Consider the following 26,290-nt stretch of genomic DNA (forward strand, 5'->3'; position numbering starts at 1 on the left):
CCTGCAACTCTTCTGTAAGTTTGAAATTATCCCCAAACAAAAATTTCTTCACTAAAAAAAAAAAGCTAGTGAAGTGGGAAAGAGCACTACGCTACCATCCGAGTCAGAGAGAACCCAAGGGGCCAGCCCAGTGCTCTGGAGGCCCGCGGGACAAGCTCTGCGTGGTGCGGGTCGGGGCTGAGCGCGGGCTCCAAGCTGGGGCGGGGGTGCCTGGCCAGCCCCAGGACAGACCCCATGGCATCCAGCCCGTCTGTGAGCCATGGCGCACGGGCTCGGGACACACCCCCCCGCTCCCTGGCCCCCAGCGCAGGTCTGTGGCTTGCTGACCTCGGTTCCCTAGTGGCATGCGGGAAGGACCTGAACCTGCAGGCAGCCCCTCCCCGGGCCCAAACTCAGCCCCCGGCTCCCCGCTGCGGCCGTCCCCATCGCTGGCCTCTCCTGGAAGAACAGCACCCGCGTGCCTCAGCTCATCCAGCAGGGCAAGTGGGGGTGGCGGAGGGGTCGCCCAGATGCAGCTGGGGTTAAAGCCACGCAGGGTCTCCTTCCACAGCTGAGGCGAGAAACAGTTTTCCCAGCGCGCCTGAAGCCGCACTCCCAGAGGACTGGCTGCAGACGGAGCCGAGTCACTGGGGTGTCCAAGTCGGAGGCCCCCACAGGTCCCTCCAGCTCTGTCACCTCCGGGCACAGGTCCTGGCCTTCCTGCCTCACCAGCCCCCACTCGTGATGCACCATCACAGCGGGCACCCAAGGGGAGGGGAGTTCTGGCGCTCAGATCAGGGCGCTTGGGTGGGAGACGGGCCACAGACCCACCGGGAGAGCCTCGGCTGGCTCTGGGAGCAGGGGGCCCGAGGGGAGGGCAGTGGGGCTGCCGGGGAGAGCCCAAGCCTCGGGGCCAAATCCTCCCCAGAGCTGCCGGGGTCTCCAGCTCTATCCTGCGGCCCGCTCTCTAAGATGGAGCCAGCAGCAGGACCTCCCCCACAGGGACCCCGAGAGCCCCGGCACCCAGTGCGTCCTCAACCACCAAGACCGCACACGCTGCCCAAAGGCCCGGCTGGGCGCTCCTGGAGGCCGCTCTGTGAGAGGCCCAGCCTGCGCCCGGAGGGGCCGTGGGTGCTCCCCCTGGCAGGGGCCCTCCAGGGAAGCAGGGGTGCCGCATTTTCCCCTCCTCACCCCCAGTGGGGGGTCTGAGCCAGGACTCCAAGAAAAAGCGGGCAGGCTAAGACTGGCAAAGCCCCTCCCAGGTGCCAGTCCGCAGACCCCGGCCTGGCAGGACAGAGCACACACAGGCCCCAGGGGGGAGACTCCACTTGCTGCTGAGCCAGAGTCAGGAAGCCAGCTGGAGGCCCAGGTTTCTCAGGGCAACTCCAGACACCCACAGGGGTTATTGTGAAGGCCCGACCTGGGCAGCCACGGGCGCAAAGGACAGCTTTGCTCCCCATCCAGTCGCTTCCCTGCCCCAACTCGGGCCTGCTGCAGGCCACCGCTTCCCACCTCTGCCGCGGCCGGCCGGGGACCAATTTCCCCGCCCTGCTTCCAGCTGAAGAGCACATCCACTAAGAAGGCACCTTCTCTTCAGGTGAGCATCCCTAACGACGGGCAGGCAGGCCAAGATGTTTCCTGAACTGCTGCCGGCCGGGGACCAATTTCCCCGCCCTGCTTCCAGTTGAAGACCACATCCACTAAGAAGGCACCTTCTCTTCAGGTGAGCATCCCTAACGACGGGCAGGCAGGCCAAGATGTTTCCTGAACTGCTGCCGGCCGGCTGTTAGGATGTGTGGACAGACAGCAAAGGAAAGGGAGTTGGGGAGCTTGGTCACATCCCTCGGTGGACCCAGAGCCTCCCCCCAACCAAGGACACAAGCGCCGTGTGGCTCCGCCCCTCGGAGTCCAGCGACATAACAGAAGACCCAGGACTGGGACGGGATGACTCCTGCCTCCCCACAGGTGTAGACATGTTTTCTGAAGAACGCAGTAACAAGCACGCACAAACCCGTCGGCTCTGGTCCCTCACAGCCCACATAGCAACCTCCTTCAGAGATGCTGGCTTCACTTTCTACCAAGACCACCCCGCAGCCAGTCACCCCGCCGCCCCAGAAGCACCACTGGCCCCTGCAACTGAGTGTGGGCCAGGGCCCTGGCTGCCGAGCGGGCCCCGGGGAGGAGGTGGGGCGCCCGGCGGCAGATGGCGAAGGGCAGCGAGGTGCAGAGTGCCCGGGCCGGGAGCCCGCCTGGGGCCTGCACACTGCCGTGCTCCACGACCTGCTGGAGACAAGCTGTCCTGACAGCACCCACAAAAGGGGCCCTGGCCACTTCTGCCTGCACGGGCCCCTCCCTCCACTAAACAGGGTCAAGAAGCTCACTCTGCAACCGCATCGACACAAAAACGAGCGCATTTATACGTGCGTGTTACAGCATCTCCTTCAACCTGAACACTCAGGGGCTCCTTCCCGCTGATTTTAGAACACCTTTGCAAGGCACCAGAGCACCGCGGGCCCCGGCCTTCTACGCCTGACAGAAGAATCGGCCCTGCGTTCGGGCTCTTGATTTCTAGCGGACAGAGGTGTGTGTGGGGGGGACACATCGGAAACAAGAGGTAAGGCTCGTGCGGGACCTTCTGCGGCCCGGATCCCAGCTCCCCACCCGGGCTCTTCTCACGCGTCTGAGGGACCCCGCCGGGCGGCCAGGGCTTCCAGGCGTCCGGCCCGAGCCCGCCGGCCGCGGAGCGCGCGGTCCCTGGGGCGCCCCCGGCCCGGCCGCCCCCCGGCGCGCACCTGGCCGCAGCGGTTCGGTGACCGTGAGCACCAGCAGGAAGAGCAGCAGGAACGCGCCGCTGTCCGCCTTGGGCACCATTTATCCTCCGTTCATCGTCCCCGGGGCGGCCGCGCGGGCCGGGCCGAGGGGTCGGGCCGGGCCGGGGCCGGGCCAGGTGAGGGCGCCGCAGGGAGAGGGCTCCGGGGGGCCGCAGGCGGGCGCGCGCTCTCGGCCGCCGCCTCGGGCTCCGACTCCGGCTCCGCGCAAGATGGCGGCCGTCCTGCTCGGCTCGCGCCGCCCCGCCCCTGCCCGCGCCGCCGCCAGCCAATCAGCGCCGGGCGGAGGTGGGGCCTGCGCACTCCGCCTGCGCAGTGACTGAGAGGGGCGCGGCCCAAGGGCAGGGCAGGGGTGTGCCCGCCGGGGCGGGACTACGAGGAGCCGCGGCCCCCATTGGCTGATCAGAGAAGGGCGGGGCTAGGGCGGGGCCTCCGGAGGGCCGGGCGGAGCAGGAGCTCCGGGGCCTGAGCGGCGCGGGGGCGCGGCACCGAGGGATCCGGGGGCGGAGGCGGAGTTGGGAATCCCTGAGAAGGGCCCTTGGAAGAGTGCGTCCCAAAGTGGCGCTTTAAAGGCCGAATCGCTGCGGTGAGGGGAGAGGAGACCTGGAGAACCTCTGAGGTGGTCCCGGGAGGCGCTTCCGCAGGTGCGGCTTCACCGGCGCGTGCAACTGGAGTGCCGCAGATGGACGAGCAAGCAGGCTCAAGGAGGGTCCCGCGCGGAGAGCTGACTGGGACGCCCAATCCCCTGGAGGGGGGTGCCCCCCCTGCACAGTGGGGGCGGAGCGGGGCCGGGGGTTGGGGGGAGACGCTGGCGCAGCTGCCACCACAGCAGGCTTCCCTCCCGCACGGAGGGAAGTGTTGGCCGCGCACCTGTCACCGCGGGAGGGGACCCAACAGATGGAGAGTACCAGCGAGGAAGGAGCAAGCCCTCCGAAGGACGGACCACCAGCCACGCATAGGAGGCCCGGCCTGGGGCGTCAGGGTGGGAAGAAGGTGAAGATGGGAGAGGAGAAAATAGGGAGGGCAGAGGCGGGGGTGAGCAGTGCACCCAGGCCATCAGCAGCTGGCTCCCCAGAAGCAGTCACCCCAAGCCATGATCCTCCTGAGCACCGCAGGATCCCAGCCTGGGACATTCAGGGTCATCTGAGAGAGGCACCGCCTCCAGATGCACGGATGTAGCCAAAACTGACCCCAAGGCTCTGCCGGGCCTGTCTGCTCCTGCCCTCCTGTGCCACCCCGCCCTTCCCTACAGCAAGGCCCAGAGCAGAGAGGACCCACTGCTGGCGGGAAGGGTGGTTCCCATTCAACAGGCCCTGTTTGCCTGTCCTCAGAGGGCATTTCTGGGAGCAGCTGCTGCTCTCAGAGGAGTCCAGGCCCACCTTCTCCCCAACCCCCAGACCTGCCCTGGGAGCCCAACCCAGGCTACGGCAGGGCAGGCCCCTGGAGGGGGCTCAGAGCCAAGGGCAGAGACCCGATCAGTTGTCCCCAGCAGAGCTGGCCAGAGAAGGTTCAGATGAGAGCAGCACGGGGCAGTGAAAAGTCCAGCCAGACCATGCAGCAAGAGGGCGGAGGGGACCCTTCCTGCCCCAGCCCCCTTCTCAGCCCACCTGCCTGGACACTGCGGAGGATTTCCAGGGCTGCAGGGAGCAAGAGGTCAGGGAGGTGTTCCCCAGCCCCTTCCCTGGGGGAGATGATCTAGGTCACTGCCTTGGTCAAGGTGGCCCTCCCGGCACCACTGTCTCTGGGTTCCAGAAATAACCATCCCTTCATCCGAGGGCCCATCACCCACTCAGGGTTCTCGACACGGCTCCATGTGGGGAGATCATCCTCTTGTTAAACCCTCGCAGGCAGTCCTCACTTGAGCGTCTCCTCTTTGCTGCTGAGACCTAGATGGTTGGGACGGTTGCCCTGGGTTTGTAGGGATTCCCTGGGGTGCAGGAAATCATCAGCCCATTGCCCCCCGCAGTCCTGGCTCTGGTGTGGAGGCTTGGGTGAGCCGATGCAGTCCCTGCAGCCCCCTCCTACCTCGGCTCCCATGCTCCGCTGGCCCTCCGTCTGCTGCAAGGTTCCGAGTCTGAGGGGCTCAGGCCGGAGACCCATTCCGCAGGGCACTCCTCCTTTATGACTTCACCCACTGAAGTCACCCGGGAAACAGTGCTGAACATTCCACCCCAGAGCCTTGGCCTCTAGGAGGCAGGGACGGGAGGCCCGGGCAGCCCAGAGGACTCTGTCCACAGTGTAGATGAGGACGCGCTGGCTCATGTCCCGCAGGGATGTAGAGGGCAGCCTCAGGGGCACCGGGCGCTCCCGGCACCATGGATGACGCTGCCGTCCTCAAGCGACGAGGCTACATCATGGGGATCAATTTGGGAGAGGGCTCCTACGCCAAAGTCAAATCCGCTTACTCTGAGCGCCTCAAGTTCAACGTGGCGGTCAAGATCATCGACCGCAAGAAAGCCCCCACGGACTTCCTGGAGAAATTCCTTCCCCGGGAAATTGAGATTCTGGCCATGCTAAACCACCGCTCCATCATCAAGACCTACGAGATCTTCGAGACGTCAGATGGCAAGGTCTACATCGTCATGGAACTCGGGGTCCAGGGCGACCTCCTTGAGTTCATCAAGACCCGGGGGGCCCTGCAGGAAGACGACGCTCGCAAGAAGTTCCACCAGCTGTCCTCGGCCATCAAATACTGCCACGACCTGGACGTCGTCCACCGAGACCTCAAGTGCGAGAACCTTCTCCTCGACAAGGACTTCAACATCAAGCTGTCCGACTTTGGCTTCTCCAAGCGCTGCCTGCGGGACGACAGCGGCCGGCTGACGCTGAGCAAGACCTTCTGCGGGTCGGCGGCGTACGCGGCCCCCGAGGTGCTGCAGGGCATCCCCTACCAGCCCAAGGTGTACGACATCTGGAGCCTGGGCGTGATTCTCTACATCATGGTCTGCGGCTCCATGCCGTATGACGACTCCAACATCAAGAAGATGCTGCGCATCCAGAAGGAGCACCGTGTCAACTTCCCGCGCTCCAAGCACCTGACGGGCGAGTGCAAGGACCTCATCTACCGGATGCTGCAGCCGGACGTCACCCGGCGCCTGCACATCGACGAGATCCTCAGCCACTGCTGGGTCCAGCCCAAGGCCCGGGGCCTGTCCTCCGCAGCCGTCAACAAGGAGGGCGAGAGCTCCCGGGCTGCTGAGCCCCCATGGACCCCCGAACCCAGCTCCGACAAGAAGTCCGCCACCAAGCTGGAGCCCCGGGAAGAGGCGCGGCCCGAGCCCCGGGCTGAGCCGAGCCCCGAGGAGGAGATGGCAACGGTGCAGGTGTCCCGGCAGTCAGAGGCCGTGGGTCTGCCCAGTGAGCAGCCCAGCAAGACCGAGGAGGGGGCGCCCCCGCAGCCTTCAGAGACGCACGCCTAGCCCGCCTGTTGCGGCCCGGGCGGCCAGCAGGGAATGAGGCCGAGCTTGGGGCCCTGAGCCCGAGCTCCAGAGAGGCCGCGGGACCAGCCGAGAAGGAAGACGGTCCCGGACGTGCCACTATTTTCGTGTTTCTTCCCCTCCCTTTGAACTTGGTAACTCACGTGGCTAGAGAAGCAATAAATCACTATATTACTGCAGCCCCCGGGGTCGCTGTGTGTGCCCTGCCGGCTTTGGTCACCCAGGGAGAGGACCCTGCACCCCCGTGGCCCCCTCCATGGGCCACACCGCGTTTCACCTCCCGCTGGGGAAAGAGCCCCACGTGTCCAGCGCTGACGACGGTCTCAGGCCCTGGACCAGGGAGAGCCGAGCAAGGAAAACGCTGCTTCAAGCGTGGGGCCCACAAGCGCCAAGCTGTGCGGGAGGCGGCGCGGGGGCTGCGGGCTGGGGGCCGCGGGCTGGGGGCCAGGGCGGGCTTTCCCGGCCCTCAGCCGCCCCCGAGGCTGCCTGCCTGTGGGGGGCCTCCCTCAGGGCCCCTCTCCTCCTCCTGCTCTGGCTCCAGGGTCTGCCCCACACCCAGTCAGCACCCCGCTCCCCACAGCGCCCGGAGCATCCCTGCCTGGCCCGCCCCCGGGCCTGCATGTCCCCCGATCACTGAGCAGGACCCTCCTGCTCCTCTCTGGTCCCAGCTAGCTGTCCCAGGGGTGACGCTCCCACCAGCGCGGGTAAGCGGATGCTGGCGAGCACGGGGCACAGGCCTCCTCTCACGCGTGGCCGGGGTGTCCACGGGGGAGCAGGCCTGCGGGGGCACTGCCAGCCACGGGGGCCCACCCACCAAGTGGCCCTCACCTGGCTGTGAGCGGCTGCCGCTTCCTCTTCTGATCTGCCTGTGCTCGGACACACGTGCACCTGCGGGTGTGACACACCAAGGGAACGGGGCTGCAGACGGCCCCTCCCCTCGCCCCCACCCAGCCCCTTCATGGCCACAGCCACACACCCCTGGGCATCACAGCGTGGCCGCCGCCTGGGCTCCCCGCACCCCTGTGTCCCTGTCACCTCCCGCAGGAGCCGAGGCCTCCCTCCTGCACCCAGTCCAGCTCCCCTGCCTGCAGGAAGGATCTCCACACCTGGCCCCTGAGGTCCTCCTGGGTCTGGCCTTCTCCTGGCTGCCCGGCCGCTCACCTTGGGCCCCAGCCCTGCTGGCGGACTGGTCCCTGAGCCCCTGCACCTCTCCAGGCTCCGCCAAGGGGCCGCAGCCTCCACACACGAAGCCTCTGGGGGCCACTGCCAGGGCAGGCGGGCGAGGGCCCAAGATGGAGCAGTCCTGGCGGTGGAGTCACACGCCTGCCTGGTGGGGGAGCAGGATTCCAGGGTGCGTGGGGCCAGCAGGGGTTCAGACCCCCCAGGAAGCTTGCAAACTCCTCCCCGGGTCAGCAGTGATCATTGGGACCTAGGGTCAAAGCTGCAGGGAGGGGCCTCGGGAAGGAGCACCAGCTGTGTGCTTCCCAGGCGGGGGCACCGCTCAGAGGGGGTGGGTGGCTGCCTGAACCCACCCAGCGCGGAGCAGGCCCCACTGCGAGGCCCTCCTGAGGTGGCCTGAGCCGCCCCACTGCCCCAGACAGGCTCAGCCCCCACAGCTACCCCCAGAGGAGCCTCTGGGCCAGCCGTGCACCTCCCACCCCACACTCTCTCACCACCTGGCCCTTCAGACCCTCAGTGGCACCTCTGTCCCCGTCATCTGCGGGGCCTGACCTCAGCCCTCAGCCTCCCTGAGTCCACAGCTGTGTGTGCCTGCTATAACCCAGCCGCAGGGCACTCACATGCTGGGTGACGCTGAGCCACCTTGGGCCCCGGGAAGGCAGGGCCCACTCCTGTCACCCACCCTCAAAGCTCCAAGGGCAGCGTCCCAGGGCCTTCGGCCTGGCACTCAGAGGTCTGCAGCCAGGAGCACCCTGAAGCCCGTCCAGTCTGACCCCGCCCCGGGGGCCCCGGCAGTCCGGCACACACATTCTGGGCAGGGCCCCTGCGGCTCGCCTGAGTCTGCAGGCCTGCGTCCCTGGAGAACCAGAGACCATGGCATCCCGGGCGAGGGAGGGCATGGGAGCAGGAACAACAGCAAAGGGCAACCCCGACAGTCCTGGGGGTGAGGGAGACAGGCGGGGAGGGTGCCTGGCCTGGGGGCCTCACAGCTGGCCCCTCTGAAGCTTCCCTGGTTCCTATCAAAGCCCCCAGGACACTGCAGGCGCGGGCAGGTCCCTGCTGCTGGCCTCTGGGCCTGGCTGCCCTGCTCGGGGGCCTTCCACGTGGACCTCCTGCAGGGAGCTCTGTGAAGCCCAGGTGTGTGTGCACACTCCCTTCCCAGCAGCTGGCAAGCCCCACTGGACCCTGGCACGGGGCTTCTGGGTCACTCCCACCCACCCAGACACAGGACGCCCCTCCCCCGAGCACCTGTCCTGGCGACAGGCCACGAGGACAAGTGAACACCGGGCTGGCGAAGGACCTGCGCCGATCGGGGCCGCGGTTCCCAGGGCGAGAACAAAGCAGACTGACGCTGTTTCCAGATGCAGAGACACTCTAAGACGCGAAGGTGACATGCCTGCCCAGGCTCCCGGCGCTCACAAAGGCTCTCCCCAGCCCCCAGCCCCGGCCTCGGGGCCCGCCCACTAAGTGCACTCCCCACTGGCCTGCCCTGGCCAGCCGCCCCTTGCCCGGTCACAGGCTCTGGCCACCCTTGGCTATGTGCTCTCGCAGGACCTGTCTTAAAGCGGGGATCAGACCCCCCGACCCTCTCCTCCACATCCCCCCACCCCGATGCCGGGACCCATCCATTCTCACAATGTCCACCTCCCCCAGGCCCTTCCCTGCCTGGACCTCAATTCTCCCTGCCCTTGGAATGCCAGCCCACCAGCACTCCAGGCCACTGGGCTGGGCACTCACAGAGTCCGAGCTGCCCTCCACCGTAGACAGCTGCCTTCGCCCCCCGGGATCGGGTGGCCCCTCCCAGGGCCAGCCCGAGGTGGTGCTCATCCCACCTCAAGGCAGCGGTGGGAAGGCAGCCCTCCCTCGAGGGACAGGATCCGCTGCGGGGTCAGCCCCACGCCCAGGAGAGGGAAGCGGCAGGGGCCTGGCATGCTGGCTGGACCTGGGCGGCCCTGGCCTGACTCAGCACAGGGCGGCACGGCGAGCTCGAAGCAGTTCTGGGCGCCAGCTTCCTCCCTTCCTAGGGGGCCACAGGGCTCTGCCAGCCCAGTCAGCCTTCCAGGGCTCCAGGGCCTGTCCCCCCACCCAGTTCCCACTCCAGGCAGCCTGGCTTTATGACTTCACAGGCTGAAGTCATGCAGGGACAATGCTGGGCGTTCCACACCTCCAAGTGCAGGCCCAGCCTGGCCAGACGGCTCCCCGCAGCGCAAACAAGGACGATGCCCGCTGGTCCGCGTGGGGAGGGGATGTAGAGGGCAGCGGCGCAGGCCGCTCTGGGCACCATGGACGATGCCGCGGTCCTGAGGAAGAAGGGTTACATCGTGGGCATCAACCTGGGCAAGGGCTCCTACGCCAAGGTCAAGTCCGCCTACTCTGAGCGCCTCAAGTTCAACGTGGCGGTCAAGATCATCGACCGCAAGAAGACGCCCACGGACTTCGTGGAGAGATTCCTGCCCCGGGAGATGGACATCCTGGCGACCGTCAACCACCGCTCCATCATCAAGACCTACGAGATCTTTGAGACGTCCGACGGCCGCATCTACATCGTCATGGAGCTCGGCGTCCAGGGCGACCTCCTCGAGTTCATCAAGTGCCGGGGGGCCCTGCACGAGGATGTGGCGCGCAAGATGTTCCGGCAGCTGTCCTCGGCCGTCAAGTACTGCCATGACCTGGACGTCGTCCACCGAGACCTCAAGTGCGAGAACCTTCTCCTCGACAAGGACTTCAACATCAAGCTGTCCGACTTTGGCTTCTCCAAGCGCTGCCTGCGGGACGGCAGCGGCCGGCTGACGCTGAGCAAGACCTTCTGCGGGTCGGCGGCGTACGCGGCCCCCGAGGTGCTGCAGGGCATCCCCTACCAGCCCAAGGTGTACGACATCTGGAGCCTGGGCGTGATTCTCTACATCATGGTCTGCGGCTCCATGCCGTATGACGACTCCGACATCAAGAAGATGCTGCGCATCCAGAAGGAGCACCGCGTGGACTTCCCGCGCTCCAAGAACCTGACGGGTGAGTGCAAGGACCTCATCTACCGCATCCTGCAGCCGGACGTCACCCGGCGCCTGCACATCGACGAGATCCTCAGCCACGCGTGGCTGCAGCCCCCCAAGCCCAAGGCCATGCCCTCCGCCTCCTTCAAGCGGGAGGGCGAGGGCAAGTACCGGGCTGACTGCAAGCTGGACCCGCGGCCCGGCTCGCGGCCCGAGCACCGGCCCGACCACAAGCTGGGGGCCAAGACCCAGCACCGGCTGCTCGTGGTGCCCGAGACTGAGGACCGCGTGGAGGAGCGGCTGGCCGAAGCCTCCAGGGCGAAGGACCCCCACGTCTCCGGAGCTGAGGTGGGGAAGGCGAGCACCTAGCGGTGCTGAGGGCCCGGGGGGCGAGGCGCTGCGAGCGCCCCGTGGGCTGAGTGGGCGGTAGGAGCCGAAGAAGCCACAGGTGCGAGAACAAGTAAAGTCCGTCAATTAAACCGCTATTTTGATTACGTTCTGTGAGCTTTCTTCCACTTCGTAGCAGAGACCTTAAACCCTGACCACCAAATAAACCACAGTACACAGCAGAGAGGCGCGCGGAGTCTTTTTCTCTGGGACTCAGCACCCACTCCCTGTGGCCCGGGGGCTCTGGGGAGCTGGCCTCGTGGGCACAGAGTCTGCAGCCTCCCACCAGGCCCCTGCTGCCCTCCCACCCCGCTCACGCCCCTTAGGCAGGCCATCCTCAATGCCTGCCTGCCCTTTGGCCCTTTAGAACTTCTCACAGCCCCCCTCCCACCCCCTCCAGGCATGGCCCTGCCTGGAGCGTGCCCTCTGCATCTCACTCGGCCCCTCCAGACCTCTGACACACTTCCTGGGGCTCCCTCAGGCCCACGCCCACCCTGGGACAAAGCATCAAAAGCAGCCGTTTCCTGACCCCGCGGCCCCAGCCCTGCCCCCTTGGTGCCCAGCCAGGGCTCCACCCAGGAACTTGCAGGAGCTCCATGTGGAGGAGCGCAGACCAGCAGGACCCCAGGCAGCCTCCAGGGAGCCCGAGGGTGGCCTGCTGGGGCCTGCCTGCTCCCCGCACGAGGGGCTCCTCTAAGTGGACCCCACGCTGCCTCTATGAAAGCTTAAAGAGCCCGCGGGGACCCAGCCCCCGTCCTGGGGAGCTGGCCACAGCAGAGGGAGGGGGCGGGGTCAGCCCTGCCCGGCTGGAAGTCAGGCGCTCAGGAGGTGACGGCTGAGGCCACTGGGAAGGGCCTCCCGCGGGGAGCAGCCACGTCCCCAGCAGGCCCGGCCTGGCCAGGGTGCCTGTGGACCTGCAAGCATGAGGGCCAAGGGCTCTGACCCCCGAGAGGAATGGAGTTGGGGGCACGGGGAATGAGGGGCCGACTCAGCTCAGAAGGCAGGCCCCCGCCTCGATGAGGCCACACAGGAAAGCCTGGACCCCCAGCCCCCGAGGTCAGCGCCCAGCGGCCCTGAGAGGGCGACGCAGGCACGAGGGTGGCCTTGGGGCAGAGAGGCGGCCCCGTCAGGCCAGGGGCTCTCTTTAGTGACAGACAAATAGAACAGGTGGGGTTCTACAGAACAGGGTATCGGCCCGACAGGCCCAGCGCCCCGGAAAGCCGGAGTCCCGTGCTGGGTGGAGAGCCGTCCTGCAGGCTCTGTGGAGCTCCGGGCCCGGCCTAGAAGAAGTCTGAGGCCTTGCGCCGGGCGGGGAGCTGCAGCAAGTTGTCCGTGATGCAGGCTGGGTCCTGGCTGAGTGGGGTGCGTGTCGCCGAGCCGGGGGCCGGTGTGCTCGTCGGGGTCTGGGGCCCGCTGGCCGGGGTCTTGAGGTGGCTGGCGCGGGCGGGGGACGGGGTGTAGCTGGCCCGTAGAGCTCGGTCCGTGTACTTGCTGGCCGTCCTGCTCACCAGGCGCTGCAGGGCCGGGGACATGGCAGGGCTCAGGCCCTTGGGGGTGAGGCTGCAGTGGGGAAGGCGTGGCAAGAGGCAGGGTCAGGCCTGCCTGGCAGCAGGCCCCTCAGTCCCCGGGAAGATGCTTGGGAGACACGTGCGTTTTCTGGGCTGGCACGCCCTAGGCCTGGAGCTGCAGGGGACCCTGACCCTCTCCAAGGGTGGCGACGACCCTGACTCCACGGGCAGATGGGAGCTTGCAGGCGACAAGGCCTAAAAGCACCCCCTAGAGACACACAAGGGGGGCTAGGGACGTGTGAGGGGCTGTGCAGACGCAGCGGAAAGGGCCCGGCTCACAGCCGCAGCCACGGGCCCAGACCCCGGTGCCAAGCATGCGGCCGCAGTGCGAGGCCCGCCCCTCACCTGGCCAGGTTCTCCGTCACTCTCCGCAGGGCCTCCTGCTTCTTGGCCCGGTTCTTGGCGGCGGCCTCGTTGGCCATCTTCAGGCCCAGCCGCTCCCTGCGGCCTGGCTCCAGGATCTAGAGGATGGCAGGCCGGGCTTGTCGCAGGGCGTCAGCCTCCCCAGCCCCAGCCCCCTGAGTGGCCCACCCCTGGGCCGGGTTCTCACGAAGCCGGCACTACCCAGCCAGGCACTGGGACCACCGTCCAGGAAAGGGCCTGTTCAGCCTGCTTCCCACCGGCCACCAGGTGCGACGGCATCTGCGTTTCTTTAAAGAACTTCAAGATGCGCATCCTGGCCCATCTCCCCACCGGCCTCGGGCTCCTCTTTCGCTGGTGCAGTGTGCCGGCTGTGTGAGCGCATCGTGCACCCTCCTGCTGTCTGGGGGTCGGCCTACAGTCCAACCTGGAGGGCTCCCGCTGCACTGAGAGGCGCCAAGGGCCCAGCGCCCACCCCTCTGCTGACGTGTGGACACCCCTTTCCTGCGTCCCTGGCGTGTGGGCCCGAGGCTCACGCTCACTATCTTAACGCTTCGTGTTCCCGTCTCCCTTGAACCTGACCTGCCGCGCACCAAGGACCCGGCTGCTCCTGTCGCCACACGCCCGCGAGAAGAGGGCTCCGGCGCCCCCCGGCCCCTGGCGTTGGGCTGGGTCCTGACCCGCTGGCCGCGGGGGCGAGCTTTAATGCCTTGGGACACACAGTGGTGCCCCAGGCTTTGCTCAGCTGTTGCTGCGTCCCAGGCTGAGGACCCCGCAGGCAAGCTGGGATCCAGACAGATCACCGCTGTACGGGCGAGCACACGACCCCCAGCCCCTGGCCCGTAGCTCCCTGCTCCTGGAGCTGCTGCTGTGACACCTGTCGCCACGGCGGCTGTGTCTCTGCACCTCACCACCTCACCACCTCACCGGGTGCTGCCGGCCCCTGAGGGGACCCCGCCCTGCTCCACAAACAAACGTGGACTCCAGATCCTGCACTGGTTCGTTGGGACCTCAGAGCAGGTGAGCCTGGACCCTCCGGTCTCGGGGCGCCCCCCACTTGCACCCAACATTCCCCCCAGGCTCTGGGGGCCTCCCCCACAAGCCATGCCCAGTGCTGGGTTTCCCCACAAGCCGTGCAAGATCAGGGACCTGCCTTCCTAGAGCCACTCGGGCCCTACCAGCCGCTTGCTAGCACCTTCCTGGGCCTCCCATCCCCACAAACCACCTGCCACCCTGCTCCCCTGCCCACCTGGCCCCCAAGGGCCTCCCTTTTAAGTGTCCAGCCTCGGGAACCGCCACTCTGACTGCTCCTGGGACCCTGGCCAGGGCCTGGTCTGGCTCCCCCGTGACCAGAGGCCTCCCTCTGCAAGTACTCAGCTGGGCTGCCTCCCACAGACGCTGGGGTTTCGGGGCTCCTCCCCAGCCACAGGCTGCAGCACACGGGGAAGCTCTTGGCCCAAGACCCCTGTCTCGGAACAGCCCCGTCCTCTGGGCCTGCAGGCTCAAAGGGGCCATGGCAGCTCCCCACCCCCGTCTCCCCACCCGACCCAAGCCTCGCCCATGGCGGTCCTCGGTGGAGGCCCAGATCCCACAAGGAACACGGCGCCCGCCCTGCTGTAAGCCCCGTCTGCCACGGGAACGCAGCAGACCCTGTGTCCACCTGTGTGACCCCCACCGTGCCGACCCACCTTGAAGGCTGGCCCCGGCGTCCTGTCCACGTAGGGAGTGTCTGACCCTTCCACTCTCAAGGGCGTGTTCTCGACTTCCCCCCAGGTCATCAGCGGGGACTCGCTCACACCTGCAGGTGGAGTGCCCATAGCCGCCTCAGGCCAGGGGCCACCAAGGCAGGCCGCTGGCTCCTCTCCTTCCCAGGGCGGGACCCCAGGTGCATCTGGCTGTGAGAGGGTCCGTGCGGCCAGCCCAGGGCCTGGTCTGCCGGGCTGAGCCTGACGGAGGGGCCTCCAGAGAAGCCGGGCTGGGTGACTGGACCCTCAGGCTAGCACAGGGCTAGGGAGCCCCGGGTGACACCCACGGGACCCCACCCCTAGGGAGGAGATCCGGAGTCTTCCAGGTGAAGTCCCCCACCCCGAGCCTGGCCAAACTGTGGTGCCTTCCCAGGCCCGGAGGCCAGCACACGCCCAGGAGGCCGCCCTGAGCCTCGTGACCTCACTTAGGTACGTCAGCACCGCTGGCATGAGACCCGTGGCTGAGAAACGCCCCCCGGGACTGACAAGGACCCACGGCCAACACCCAGCGGGAGCACGGGTGGGCGGCCTAAGAGGCGTGCACGTCCCCAGGGTCCCTCAGCCCCTGAAGGGGCCTCATGCAGCTTCCTGCAGACTGAGCCTGGCTTCCAAACACGCAGCCACATAGGACGGTGCCCACCTGATGCCCCCAGCATCACTGCTCACTGGGCCCAGCCGGGCCTCCCCTCACCAAGCCAGGAGATGGGACCTGGGCAGGCCCAGGAGAGGCCGCGGCCAGCCGGGTGACCCCCCACCCCAGCAGAGGGCGTGTCTCACCAGGGGCAGGAGAAGGCGTCGCGACAAATCCAAAGCCGCCCACTCGGGGGGACTCATGGGGGATGAGCTCCTTGCCGTCCGGGCCCACCTTGCCCTGTTTGTGCTGTAGCCAGAGGGGAGGTAGGGTCAGGGCCAGGCCGTGCTGTGGGCTAAGGCAGCGACACTACTCAAGCCCACGGCAAGTGAGGAGAACCCCAGTGCTGCCAAGGCCTGAGCACCTGTTGGAGCAGCGGCCAAGGGACGTGCCCCAGCCTTCCACAAGGGCTACCCCGACACATGCTACCTTCGGGGGCCCCAACTGGAGGCCTGGGGCGGGGAGTGGGGCAAGGCACCTGTGAAGACCTCCCAAACGGTGCCCCTGCTCCGGCCTCCCCTTCAACCCCCCGATCACTGGAGTCGCTGCCCTGCACCACTCCCAGGGTCAGAAGCTCTGTGGTCCGCTGCCCCGAGCCCGGAGGTCTGGCTCCGTACTGCCTCCCTCTTGTCGTGCCCCTGCACCACGGGCTGGCACGCACCTGACCCACCTGTCTGACCAACACAGGACCTGACTTCAAACCCCTGGACGGAAAACAGACCCAGCCTTGCCCGTGCTGCCGAGCCCAAGGACGCCTGAGCAGAAAGGTGCCGGCCCTGGGCCTCACCTGCGCGTTGAGGGCGGCTGCCTGCTGCAGCTGCGACCTGCTGAGGGCCTGGCTGAAGGGATCCCTGAGGAAGCGCGTGTTCTTATGCACCACCTGCCGTGGCTTCTTCAACAGCTGCTCTTCATCGGGGACGCCTGGCGGTGAGAGCAGAGCCCTTGGTGTCAGGGGAGCAGCCCTAGGGAGGCGAGCTGGGCCCCATGGAGCACAGCCTGGGGGCGGCCGGGGTGGGCTGCACATCCGAGCTGACTCTGCCCACACACACCCCCGCCCGGCCCTGAGAATCAGGACCCCTGAAGGCCCAGAGTAGGGAGCAGAGACACACACCCCAGAGGCAGTCCAGCCCGGAGGCCCTGTCCCATGCTCACCCTCTGGGTAGTACATGAGGGAGTTCTTGGCCTTGTACTTCCAGGTCTCCACTCCGGCCTGGCCGCTCTCGACCGCCTGGTGCTCGGCCGATGGGAGTGCGAGACTGTCCTTCTGCCTCTGTGTCACAGGGAAGTGAGGGTCAGGGAGGCCCCCAGCCCCGGCCCAGGAAGCCCGCCCTGAGAAGGCACCACCGCTCCGCCCCAGGCACCTTCTCGAACTCCTCCTCGGCCTGGTAGAGCCAGGCGTGGCGCGCCCGGCCCCTCTCCTTGGCCACCTCCATGATCTCCCGGAACGAGGCATTGTCCTCACTGGTGTGCCGGCTCAGGAAGACGTCCAGGCTGGGCAGGGGCTCGGCCGCCGCCTCCTCCGCAGCCTCTCCTGTCCAAGGTGCCACGGTGTGAACGCCACCGTGCGTCCGCTCAGCCCCGGGCACCCTCTGCCTGCCCATGGGTCCGTCCGTGAGGCCCCACACCGCCACAACGCCCCGGGGGTGAAATCAACAGCCCAAGCCGCCCACCTCCCCACCCGCTGGAGGGCGGGGAAGTGTGTGCTCTGGCTCGGGCGAGGATGGGGTGTTGGGTGTTAAGAGTCACGAGACCACAGCGGGTCCCCTATGGCACAGTCAGCGGCCGGGAGATGGGGCGCAAGATTCCCAGGGCACAGGCGTCGGGAACACCCCAGGCAAGCCTGCCGGCGCGAGGGCTGCGTGCCGTTCACTCACCGTCACCATCCTCCAGGCCGCGGCCCCGGGCCCTGGCCTTGCCGCCCACCACGCTGGGGCCCATATGCAGCTCAGGGGTTTCAAACGTGGCTGGCGTGACATCTGGGGGACAGAGGGGGTGGGGTCAGGGGGCCTGAAGCATCGGTTCGGGGGGCAGCCGTGCCCGGCCCCCGGGACTCCTCTCACAGGGTGGCGGGGGCTCTCGGGATGTCTTGCCCAGGGCGGAGCCGAATTTGATGGCGATCTGGCGCATCCGCTCTAGGTCTCCATTCTCCTCAGCCTCCAGGTACTCCTTCTGTGCCTGCAGCTTCTCCACGTCGGGAAAGAAGTCCCTCTGGATGACCGTCTGGAGGCCCTGAAAGACAGGTCAGAACACAAGTCAGAGCCTCCGTCTGCCTCCCCCGGGCGCTTACCCCACGGGGTGCATGCTGAGACCCCAACCTCCATCCAGCCCAAAAATCCCCAGAGCTTGGGAACACTTCCCTTTTCCCTTTTTTTTTTTGGCCACGCTGTGCGCTTGTGCGATATGGGATCTTAGTTCCCGATCAGAGGTTGAACCCAGACCTGCTGCAGTGAGACCACGGAATGCTGACCACAGGCACCTTTAAAGCCTTCTGTCCCTCGGTTTCATCCCCCTCTGACGCCTTCACCTCCGCATCAGCTGAACCAACCTGGTTATTGCCACCCTCTCGCCGCCCACGGCCTCCCATTTCCAATCTGAGCCTTTCACCCCACCACCAGCATGGGTGGAGATTCCCAGCTTCAGACCTCAGCCGGACTCGCCCCTGAGCTGCGCGTCTACGCGCCCAGCTGTCCACTAAGACCACCTGCCTGCCCTCCCCAGTGGCCTCCCAAACCTGAATGACCTCCTCGCACCTCCGACGTGGCTGCGGTGGGGCGGTGGCAGGAGGCGCACCCGCTCATCGATGCTGCCCCCGTGGCAGCCGGCTTGCCGGGCCCCCGGCCTAGGTCCCACCACCACCGCTGCCCAAGAAGGCCCCTCCGCCGCTGTCAAGACCCCTGCTGACCCCCTGACAGAGGCATGTCTCTCCGGCTCCTCGCCGCGTGCACACACCCACCCCTGCGGGCCCCCGACAGAGCAGACAGCTCGCCCCACACTCCGCCAGCTCGGCCCCCTGCCTGTCCACACGCCGGGGGCGAAGACTCAGGCTCCCCACCGCCTCGGGGTGGGGAGGAGCGCGGAGCTTCGGGACCCGGCGCGGAGGGCGGGGCGGGGAGCGCGGGGCCCGGAAGTCGCGGGCGTCCGCGCCGAACGCTACCTCAATGTACTCCTCTTCGTCCAGGACCCGCTGCCTGCCGGTCACAGCCCCAGCGTCGCCGGCTGCGCGCTTCCTCCGGGGACCGGACGCTGCGGGAAGCAGCTGGGAGCGGGCCGGCGCGCCCGGCGACGCCATCGCTATCCCAGCAGCACCCGGGCGGCGCAGGCGCGGGGGGCGTGGGTGGGGCGCGCCAGATGCGCAGGCGCCTGAAACAGCCGCCCAATGGGAGAGCCGCGCTCGCCGACGTACTGACGTCACCGCGAACCCTGAGCTTCATGGGACCTGTGGTCTTCGTCTCGCCCCGCTCTGGTCACGACTCTCTGGGCTGTAGACGCCAGAGGGCGCTGTGGTAGGGGCTAGAAGCGTGTGGCTCCCGTTAACCCTGAAAAACTCCAGTTCTGCGGAATCCGAAGGCCTTGAAATTCCAGTTTCTCGCAAGAAATCACTATATGGGCTTCCCTGGTGGCTCAGGTGGTAAAGCGTCTGCCTGCAATGCGGGAGACCCGTGTTCGATCCCTGGATCGGGAAGATCCCCTGGAGAAGGGAATGGCAACCCACTCCAGTATTCTTGCCTGGAGAATTCCATGGACAGAGGAGCCTGGTGGGCTACAGTCCACGGGGTCGCAAAGAGTAGGACACGACTGAGCGACTTCACTCTACCCTAATCACTATATACGCTTTTATGCTATTAACAAAGACACACGCTTCAGAAACGTTGGCTGTTTTGTGCTTCAAAGTTTTTATTCAAAGTTTATGCAAGAAAAGAAAAGTCTGGTCCCTAAATGCCGGAATTGGCTTCCCAGAAAGCTGATCCTTATTGAAATGGACAAGAAAATTGTCTGAGCATTTTCCAGAAACAATCATTTCTTCCCAAAAGGAGGTTGTAAATTACGTCAAGCAGGTTCTGCCCCAGAAAGATTCAGTACAGTTCAGTGGGGACTCAACGGTATGGTTCCTGCCCTCGGGGAGCTGAGTGTGAGATGCAGAAGACCAACCCACAAACAAACGGGGCAGGCGCGAGGAAGACTGATCCCACCCAGGGGGCATCTTACCTACAGGGCATCTACCTAAGGGACATCTACCTAGGGGACACTCGGGAGACATTCCCCTGGAAGGGAGTGGTTGCGGACCCAAAGGATGGACAGGCATTGATGACCACGTGGAAGGAGAGAGTGTGTGCAAAGGACCAGTGGGAGGAGACATGGAGTGCAAGGAACAGCAGGGTGGGAGCCCACACCTAGGGGCCAGGCTGTACCGACCTTGTGGGTTACAGGTCGTGGGTCACAGTGAGAAGTTTTGTCTTTGTTCTGCAAGCCGTGGGAGCCCTGGGAGTGCTGTAGGCAGGGGAGAGGCAGGTTCGGACTTGCATCCTGGGTTTTATAAGAATGCGCCACAGAGGAATCGGAGTGGGTGCAGGTGGACCAACTGGAGGCAACTGCAATGGCCAAAGCGAGAGGGGACGGCAGTTCTCATCAGGTTGGTGCAATCGAGGCTAGGGAGGAGGCAGATTCTGGGATTGTTTGGGGAGGTCATCGCCTTGGCCTGGGCTTCATGGGTGAGGGAGGGGAGGAGGCAGAATGTGTGCCACTAGCTCTCTGGCTCACGTGCCTGGGATGCCTGGCAAGAGCTGCTGGGGACAGAATGACTAGAGAAGCCCTGGGCTTCCAAATGGAGCTGTCACAGGGACAGCTGGACATAACTACCCAGCACAGGGGAGAGGCCTGGGGGGCGAGTGTAACCGGATGGAGCTGGGACTGGAGGCTGGGGGTTGAAGAGACAGACCAGGGCGCGGATGGAGATGAGCGGGAGAGTGTGGGCTCGGCCTCGAGGACACCTGTGTTCCCGGCCTGCCCGACAGCTGGAGAGAAAGGGAAAACCAGGAGGGCAGCATAGCGGCTGGTCCTGGGAGCGCAGAGCCTGACCACAGGTGCCCCACACTGTGACAAAAAGCCAGTCAGCTGGCAAGCTGGGACCAAGCGGGTGCGGTGTCCCAGCTGGGGGGAAGCCCCGCAGGCAGGCTGTGCGATCTCCAGGGATGAGGCCAGGAGTCATGGAGAGGAGCTCCGTGACAGCAGCAAGTGTGGATCCTGTGTGTGTGTTGGAGGTGGTGGTGAGGGCTGCTGTCCTGGCCGGGGCCCCAGCGCCATGTTCTCCAGGCTCACCTGCCTTGGAGGGTCCTGGGAGCTGCAGCCCTGGCTCCTAGACCTTCCATGGAGGGACTGTATTTCCGGCCAGATGCCACCCACCCCCACTCCCTGCAGGACCCGTGAGGGGGCAGAACAAAGTCCCCGCGCCGGGTGGAGCAGTGTCAGGTGCCAACTTGGGAACTGAAGCCTTGTCTTCACGCGGTCCTTCACCCTGGGGGCAGGATGGCAGAGGGCACAGCAGACACTCTCCAAGGGGCTGGGGGACCCTCCCCAGTTGAACTGGCCGGCCCCACAGGGTGACAGAGGCTGCCCGCTGTTATGGAGGCAGACACACCTGCATAGAAACCTCCGGAGTGAGGAATCAAGGACTCCGGTCCCCAAGAAGCAGCTCCTGGAGGCCAGCGCAGGTAACTCTGGAGCCGTCAGCAGCTCTCCCTCGGGGGCTTCTTGGGTCCGGATAGGAGCCGCGCGGACGCCGCCGCGCGCTTCTGGTGTCGCCACTTGGCCCGGCGGTTCTTGAACCAGACCTGAGGGGGAGGGGCGCTCAGGCGGGCCCAGCTCAGGCCCGGGTCCCGCGCGGGTCCCAAGTGCACCGGCCACGTCTTCGGGACGCGAGTGCGGACGGACGGAGGCCTCCGGGCGGCTGCTCCATCGTCTGTCATCTGCTGCCGAGGGCCCGGGCCGGAATCCCTTCCCCCCGCCGCCGCCGGCCGGTGCCCCTCGGGCAGCCCCGCGCTCTTCCGAGCCCCCCGAATTCCGGGGTGCGGACGCGGGCTGGATGCGTCAGGGGTGGGTGGGGTGTTTAAAACTAAGGGAGCCTGACCGCCGCGGCCCCGCCCCGCCGGCCGCCCCTCAGCGCTCGGGCCTCGGCGCCTCCGCCCGCCGCGCAGAGCTGGCTCTCCCGAGGCGGCGGGCACCCACCTCCACGCGCTCCTCTCGCAGGCGGATGCGGCCGGCCAGGCGCTCGCGCGTGCCCACGTCGGGGTACTGGTTTTGCATGAAGAGGGCCTCCAGGGCCCGCAGCTGCTCCTCGCTAAAGATGGTGCGGTGACGCCGCGTGCGCCGCGGCGGGCCCTGAACACCCGCGCCTGGCTGCGCCCCGGGGCCCCCGGAGGGCGCGGCCCAGGGCAAGGGCGCCGCGGGTGCCAGCCGCAGCGGCCACGCCAGCCGCGCGCCTGCGGGGCGAGGGCGCGGTGAGGCGCGGGCTGGGGGACTGGGCTCCCCTCGGCCCGGGGGCCTCGAGCCCACCCAGTCACCCAGCCCGCGCGCCCGGAGTGCACTCACCCAGCCGCCCGTCCGCTTCCGGGGGCCCGCGGGGGCCGCAACAACAGCAGCAGGCGCAGCGCGCGGCCTCCGGCGCCCCGGGCTCCCCCGGCTCCGAGGGGCTCTGGCGGTCAGGGGCCGGCGGCGGCGGGCGGGCGGCCCGGGCTTGGGGGCTGCGCTCGGGCAGGCCGGAGAGGATGTGCTCGATGGAGAAGGGGCAGGGCCGCCCGGGTGCCCCGCGGCCCGCCGCGCCCCTCGCCGCCGCCATGCCGCCCTCCGCCGCCGCCGCCGCCGCGGGAATATATCCGTCGGGGGGCGGGGGGGTCCGCGCCGTAATCCCCGGGCCGGGCGCCGCGTTCACTCGGGCTAATCCCGCCGCGCGGCCAGGAGCGGGCTAATCCCTGGCGGCGGCGGCGGGAGGGGCGGCGGGGAGCCCCCTGCCCCGAGCCCGTGCCCTCGACCCGGAAGGCTGGCAGGCGCGCGCAGGGCCGCCCCCACGGCCCGCCGGCCCCGACCCAGCGGCTGGAGGACACCCCGACCGGGCAGGCCCTGGGTGCCCGGTCCCTTAGCCACCGCGCCCAGGGGTGGTTCTTCGTCCTCTTCCGCGCCCTACAGGGGCGGAGGAGCGAGACTGGAGAAACGCCCCAAATGGCACAGTGTCCTGAGGTCCGACCTCAAACGCGGCCCAGCACCCTGGGCAACCCCGCCGTCCCGCCGCACGATCCCGACTTCCCGCTCCCATACTCAGGATCTGGATCTCAACCTCGCGGAGGAGAGGGGGCGCAGGCGGAAAGCTGTCTCTGCCCATCCCCAAACCGGCGGCCCGTGCCTTCAATTCCCTGCCTTCTCTCCTGGGTGACGGAGCCCACCGGGCGCTGTTGGGGGCTCCCAGCGCTTTCCTCTGGGTCCCAGAATACACCGCCGAACCATTACCACCCCCCACCCTCCGCAGAGCCAGGCTTCGGGGGAGCTGACTGGTGCCCACACCTCCACTCTTCAGCCCCTCTCAGGGTCATTCTGTCCACCATCGCTGGGGGCCGACCCGCAATTTGCTAGATTCCAGGAAGCCTGTCGCACCTTCATCTATGCAGCCCTGGACGGCCGGCAGGGACTTCCGCTTCAGGCCGTCTCCAGACCGCTGAAAAGTCAGTGTGCCGCTCGCAGGACAGGGCGGCAGACAGCCTGGCTTCTGCCCCAGCTGTCCCTTCCTGGCTCCACGAGAGGTGCCTTCAGCTCGACCCATCCTGTACCTCAGCTTCCCGATCTCTGATCTCTGAACTGACATCATTGTGCCCTCTCAGATGCTCTGTGGGCTCAACCAGTCACTGTGTGTGAGGTTCGATCCCCGCTGGGCAGGGGCCTCCATGAACAGAAGGCACCACGAGGAGGGCAACACACAGCCTCGTGCCTCTCCTCCCGCCTCACACGCCCCTCAAGCTCCGTTGTTGACCCCACTCTGGTGTCAGCGAGGACTCTAGACTTCCAGCCACAGAACCTGCTGACTCGCTGTCACAAAGAGTCCTGACACAGACTGCCCAGGACTCATGAATCTGGAAGCTCCAGGGAGGAGCCACCACCTCTGTGAGTGGCCCGCCTCATGGTTGGAAGATGGCTGCCACCACCCCCAGACCTCCCATCTCTTCCCATGTATCCCTTTGGATCACCCTAGAAACATCTCCCAGCCAATTTCCCTCACAGAACCAATAGATCAGAGAGGCGCCTGGGAGTCAACAACCTATCAAAGTCATTTCCTCAAGGATGGGGGCTCCAGGACCAGTGGCCAGGAAGGCTGGGTCCTGGGGTTCCTTCATCCTTCTCCATCCTCACCCCTGGTGACCTCCTACAACCTTGAAGCTTCAGGTACCACCTCTGCAGCCAGGACCCCCCAGGTGATACCTCCGGCCTGCCTGCTCCCTCTGCTCCAGGCCGGCATCTCCCTAAGCACCTGCTCCATGTCCCATTTCAGCACCAAGGAACATTCAGTCACTGTCCTTGGGAGAGACTCAGGATCTCCTGGAAACCTCCGGCCCCTGCCTGTACACCCCACCTTGATAAATGGGTTACCTGTGCACCTACCCACGTAGGTGGACATGCCACCTCTCCACCAGTCCACCCGGCCCAGTGTGATGCTCTTCAAACTTGTCAGCAAATCCTTGCACACCTCCCTTCAAGAGGTGAAATCTAATCCCCCCTTTTTTGTCTGGGCGCCAGCTTAGTGACTCTCGTCTAACCACTAGGAGGCAGAAGTGACCCTGTGGTTTCTGAGGCCGGGTCCTGCAGCTGGGTGACAGCTCCTCTCCATCTGGGGGCGCTTGCTGCAGCAGCCACAGGAAGGGGACATGCTGAGCAGCTCCAGCTGAAGGACCGCCCCCAGACCTGTGCGGGGCAGCTCTGACGTTGACCCCTTTTAAATTTTGTCTATGATGTAGGTAAAGACCCAACTTTCATTCTTTTCATCTGGATATCCAGTTGTCCCAGTCCCATTTGCTGAAAAGATTATTCTTTTCCCCGTTGACTTGTACTCCCCCAACCCAATTGCAAATCAATTGACCGTAAACGTGAGGACTTGTTTCTGGATTCTGAGTCCTGCTCCATTGACTTACATGTGCACCTGCACTCTTTTATCTGCTTTATTATTTATTTGTTATTGGCTGCCCTGGGTCTTTGATGTTTTGCACGGGCTTCTCTCTCGTTGCGTAGAGTGGGGCTTCTTCCTGCAGTGCCTTCTCGTGGGGCAAAGGCTGTAGGCACACAGGCTTCAGTAGTTGGGGCTTGCAGGCTTGGTTGCTCCCAGCATGTGGGGTCTTCCTTGACCCCGGGTCAAACCCGTGTTCCCTGCATTGGCAGGTGGATTCTTATCCACTGTACCACCAGGGAAGTCCTTACCTGTTCTGCCTTGATTAGGGGAGCTTTGCCATTGAGATTGAGATTTGGAGGTTTGAGATTGAGAAGTGTGAGTTCCGAAGGTTTGTTTTTTTTTTTCCCAACACTGATTTGACTATTATAGTTCCCGTGAACTTTCATGTGAATTTCAGGGCCAGCTCATCAGTTTATTGGAAGAGACCAGCTGGAATTTTGATAGAGATTACACTGAATCTGAGGACCCATTTGGGGAGTCTTGCCATCTAAACATTAGCAGTCCATGAACACAGGACTTCTTCCACTTACTTAGGTCATCTGGAATTTCTTTCAGTATTGTGTGTAATTTTCAGAGTACACTTTTTTTCCCCACTTCTTTGATTAAAGTTATCCTTCGGCGTTTTGTTCTTTTGGGTACTATTGTAAATAGAATGATTGTATTTCATTTTTGGACTGCTCACTGCAAGTGTATAGAAATACAAGTGATTTTGTACATTGATCTTGTATCTTGCAACCTGCAGAATTTGTTTATTCGAATCATTTTTTGTGGATTTAAAAGGTTTTCTATATACAAGAGAACGGCACTTGTGAGCAGAGTCTTTCCTTCTTCCTTTACAGCACTGATGCCTTCTGCTTCATTTTCTTGCCTAAGCTCCTGGCTAGTGTGTGCTGCTCAGTCGTGTCTGACTCTGCAACCCCGTGGACTGTAGCCCGCCAGGCTCCTTGGTCCATGGGGTTCTCCAAGCAAGAACACTGGAGGGGGTTGCCATGCCCTCCTCCAGGGGAGTGTCCTGATCCAGGGATTGAGTCTGTGTCTGTTGCATTGGCAGGTCCCTGGCTAGAATCTCCAGTAAATGGCTGGACAATGGGGAGAGGGGGCACTCTCATGTTTCTGATCGTAGAGGGATCGGATTTAGTCTTCATCATTGGCCAAAAAAAAAAAAAAGTAGCAATTTACCAATTTAGCAAAGCCTCAAAAGATATTTAAAATGAGTGAGCCGAGTCACACTTCTAGTAATGGTAGTCACTTGCTTTGGACTAATCCTCCCATGGATAGCAATGATAAACTCTGAACAATATATTTTAAAGAAAACCTGGGAACACTGGATATGAACAGTAGAAACCAGAAGGGGGTCAATGCCAAGGCCGAGGGCCTCAACATCTCTTTTGGGGGAGACACAGAAGCCCAGGGTGACTATCGGGGTTTGCACACTGAGAGCACTGCCTGCTGGGAAGCTCACCAAAAGGGGGGGGGCGTGGGTGGCCAACCTGGCAGCAGGGCAGAGCCCGGGGACGGGCAGGGGGGCTGGGCAAGAAGGCACGTGGGTCAGAGGCCAGTGTCCCAGGAAGCCCCCCATGAGGCAATGGGAGGGACACGGGCTGCTTCAGGACGCAGGCCCCAGCTTTGAGTCCCCATGATGCGAGTGGCCCCATCACCCAGGGCAACGCTCCCAGGTGGACGCAGCTGGGCCCCCACTGGGTGCTAACCAGAGGTGCAGGATGGGCGAGCTGGGCACTCAAGTGGTCGGGACAGAGCCCCAGCCGCCTCCAGGATACCACCCGCTGGTCCACGCGCCCACTATCCCCCTTGGTAAATGGCCCACCATTCCACCTCGCTGCCTGGGTAAACCGCGCCTACACTGCCGTCCACCTTTGCACACCTACCCACCAGGTAAGTCGTCCAACCAGCCACCCACGCGCCTTCCTGACACCCCCTGCCCTCAGAGCTGCCCGAGCAGCAGGCTCCATGTGGGACGCTGCCC

At 65.2% G+C, this 26,290-nt stretch overlaps 5 protein-coding genes across 29 annotated transcripts in view; 2 read left to right on the forward strand and 3 right to left on the reverse strand.

Moving 5' to 3' along the window:
* DGCR2 (DiGeorge syndrome critical region gene 2) overlaps positions 1–4,969 on the reverse strand; it is a 28,615-nt gene extending 23,646 nt beyond the window's left edge. For 11 of the 19 annotated variants that reach the window (XM_086349237.1, XM_086349233.1, XM_086349246.1 and 8 more), the window contains exons 1-2: positions 4,833–4,969; positions 4,597–4,693 (exon numbers count right to left, since the gene is read on the reverse strand). In XM_086349237.1, the coding sequence (XP_086205363.1) occupies positions 4,597–4,693; positions 4,833–4,907 (172 nt within the window). In that variant the 5' untranslated portion in view covers positions 4,908–4,969. Of the gene's footprint in view, positions 1–2,771; positions 3,017–4,596; positions 4,694–4,832 lie in introns of those variants that run through there. The other 8 variants (XM_086349248.1, XM_086349244.1, XM_086349239.1 and 5 more) reach the window with 1 other exon arrangement.
* Positions 4,970–4,995: 26 nt separating this feature from the next.
* Positions 4,996–6,423, forward strand: TSSK1B (testis specific serine kinase 1B). The gene has a single exon (XM_086349256.1). It carries the CDS (start codon positions 5,123–5,125, stop codon positions 6,224–6,226), a length of 1,104 nt encoding a protein of 367 aa, XP_086205382.1. The 5' UTR covers positions 4,996–5,122; the 3' UTR covers positions 6,227–6,423.
* Positions 6,424–9,612: 3,189 nt separating this feature from the next.
* Positions 9,613–10,907, forward strand: TSSK2 (testis specific serine kinase 2). The gene has a single exon (XM_086349257.1). It carries the CDS (start codon positions 9,706–9,708, stop codon positions 10,780–10,782), a length of 1,077 nt encoding a protein of 358 aa, XP_086205383.1. The 5' UTR covers positions 9,613–9,705; the 3' UTR covers positions 10,783–10,907.
* On the reverse strand, positions 10,875–18,412 carry ESS2 (ess-2 spliceosome associated protein). Of its 6 annotated transcripts, none has more exons than XM_086349255.1 (10): positions 18,259–18,412; positions 17,165–17,333; positions 16,979–17,080; positions 16,466–16,635; positions 16,257–16,374; positions 15,892–16,025; positions 15,251–15,353; positions 14,417–14,526; positions 12,714–12,829; positions 10,875–12,314 (listed from the first exon to the last, which is right to left on the reverse strand). In XM_086349255.1, the coding sequence occupies exons 1-10, from the start codon at positions 18,391–18,393 to the stop codon at positions 12,305–12,307; spliced, it is 1,167 nt and encodes a 388-aa protein (XP_086205381.1). In that variant the 5' UTR covers positions 18,394–18,412; the 3' UTR covers positions 10,875–12,304. The 6 variants fall into 6 exon arrangements, with proteins under 6 accessions (XP_086205381.1, XP_086205377.1, XP_086205379.1 ...); XM_086349251.1 differs by having other exon boundaries at positions 10,875–12,360; XM_086349253.1 differs by lacking the exon at positions 18,259–18,412 and adding an exon at positions 17,855–18,184 and having other exon boundaries at positions 10,875–12,360.
* A 568-nt stretch (positions 18,413–18,980) lies between these two features.
* GSC2 (goosecoid homeobox 2) lies at positions 18,981–22,069 on the reverse strand. 2 transcript variants are annotated; one of them, XR_015144878.1, is made up of 4 exons: positions 21,690–22,069; positions 21,327–21,580; positions 20,740–20,932; positions 19,559–19,693 (listed from the first exon to the last, which is right to left on the reverse strand). XR_015144878.1 is itself a non-coding variant. In XM_086349269.1 (3 exons), the coding sequence occupies exons 1-3, from the start codon at positions 21,934–21,936 to the stop codon at positions 20,828–20,830; spliced, it is 606 nt and encodes a 201-aa protein (XP_086205395.1). In that variant the 5' UTR covers positions 21,937–22,069; the 3' UTR covers positions 18,981–20,827. The 2 variants fall into 2 exon arrangements, 1 of the variants encoding a protein (XP_086205395.1); XM_086349269.1 differs by having other exon boundaries at positions 18,981–20,932.
* Positions 22,070–26,290: the final 4,221 nt, after the last annotated feature.

This window comes from Bos grunniens, chromosome 17 (assembly GCF_055505025.1).
Source record: "Bos grunniens cultivar Pamir isolate PY7600 chromosome 17, Bosgru_T2T1.0, whole genome shotgun sequence".
Taxonomy (NCBI): Eukaryota; Metazoa; Chordata; class Mammalia; order Artiodactyla; family Bovidae; genus Bos; species Bos grunniens.

Coding starts and splice junctions, on each gene's coding strand:
- TSSK1B (XM_086349256.1), top strand. CDS start 5,123: ATGGATGACGCTGCCGTCCTCAAGCGACGAGGCTACATCATGGGGATC.
- TSSK2 (XM_086349257.1), top strand. CDS start 9,706: ATGGACGATGCCGCGGTCCTGAGGAAGAAGGGTTACATCGTGGGCATC.
- ESS2 (XM_086349249.1), bottom strand. CDS start 18,393: ATGGCGTCGCCGGGCGCGCCGGCCCGCTCCCAGCTGCTTCCCGCAGCG. Junction 16,636..16,978: donor CGGCCTGGAGGATGGTGACG/GTGAGTGAACGG, acceptor CACCTTGGACAG/GAGAGGCTGCGGAGGAGGCG. Junction 16,026..16,256: donor CCTCATGTACTACCCAGAGG/GTGAGCATGGGA, acceptor TCTCACCGCCAG/GCGTCCCCGATGAAGAGCAG.
- GSC2 (XM_086349269.1), bottom strand. CDS start 21,936: ATGGCGGCGGCGAGGGGCGCGGCGGGCCGCGGGGCACCCGGGCGGCCC. Junction 21,581..21,689: donor GGAAGCGGACGGGCGGCTGG/GTGAGTGCACTC, acceptor CTCGCCCCGCAG/GCGCGCGGCTGGCGTGGCCG. Junction 20,933..21,326: donor TGCGAGAGGAGCGCGTGGAG/GTGGGTGCCCGC, acceptor CCTCCCCCTCAG/GTCTGGTTCAAGAACCGCCG.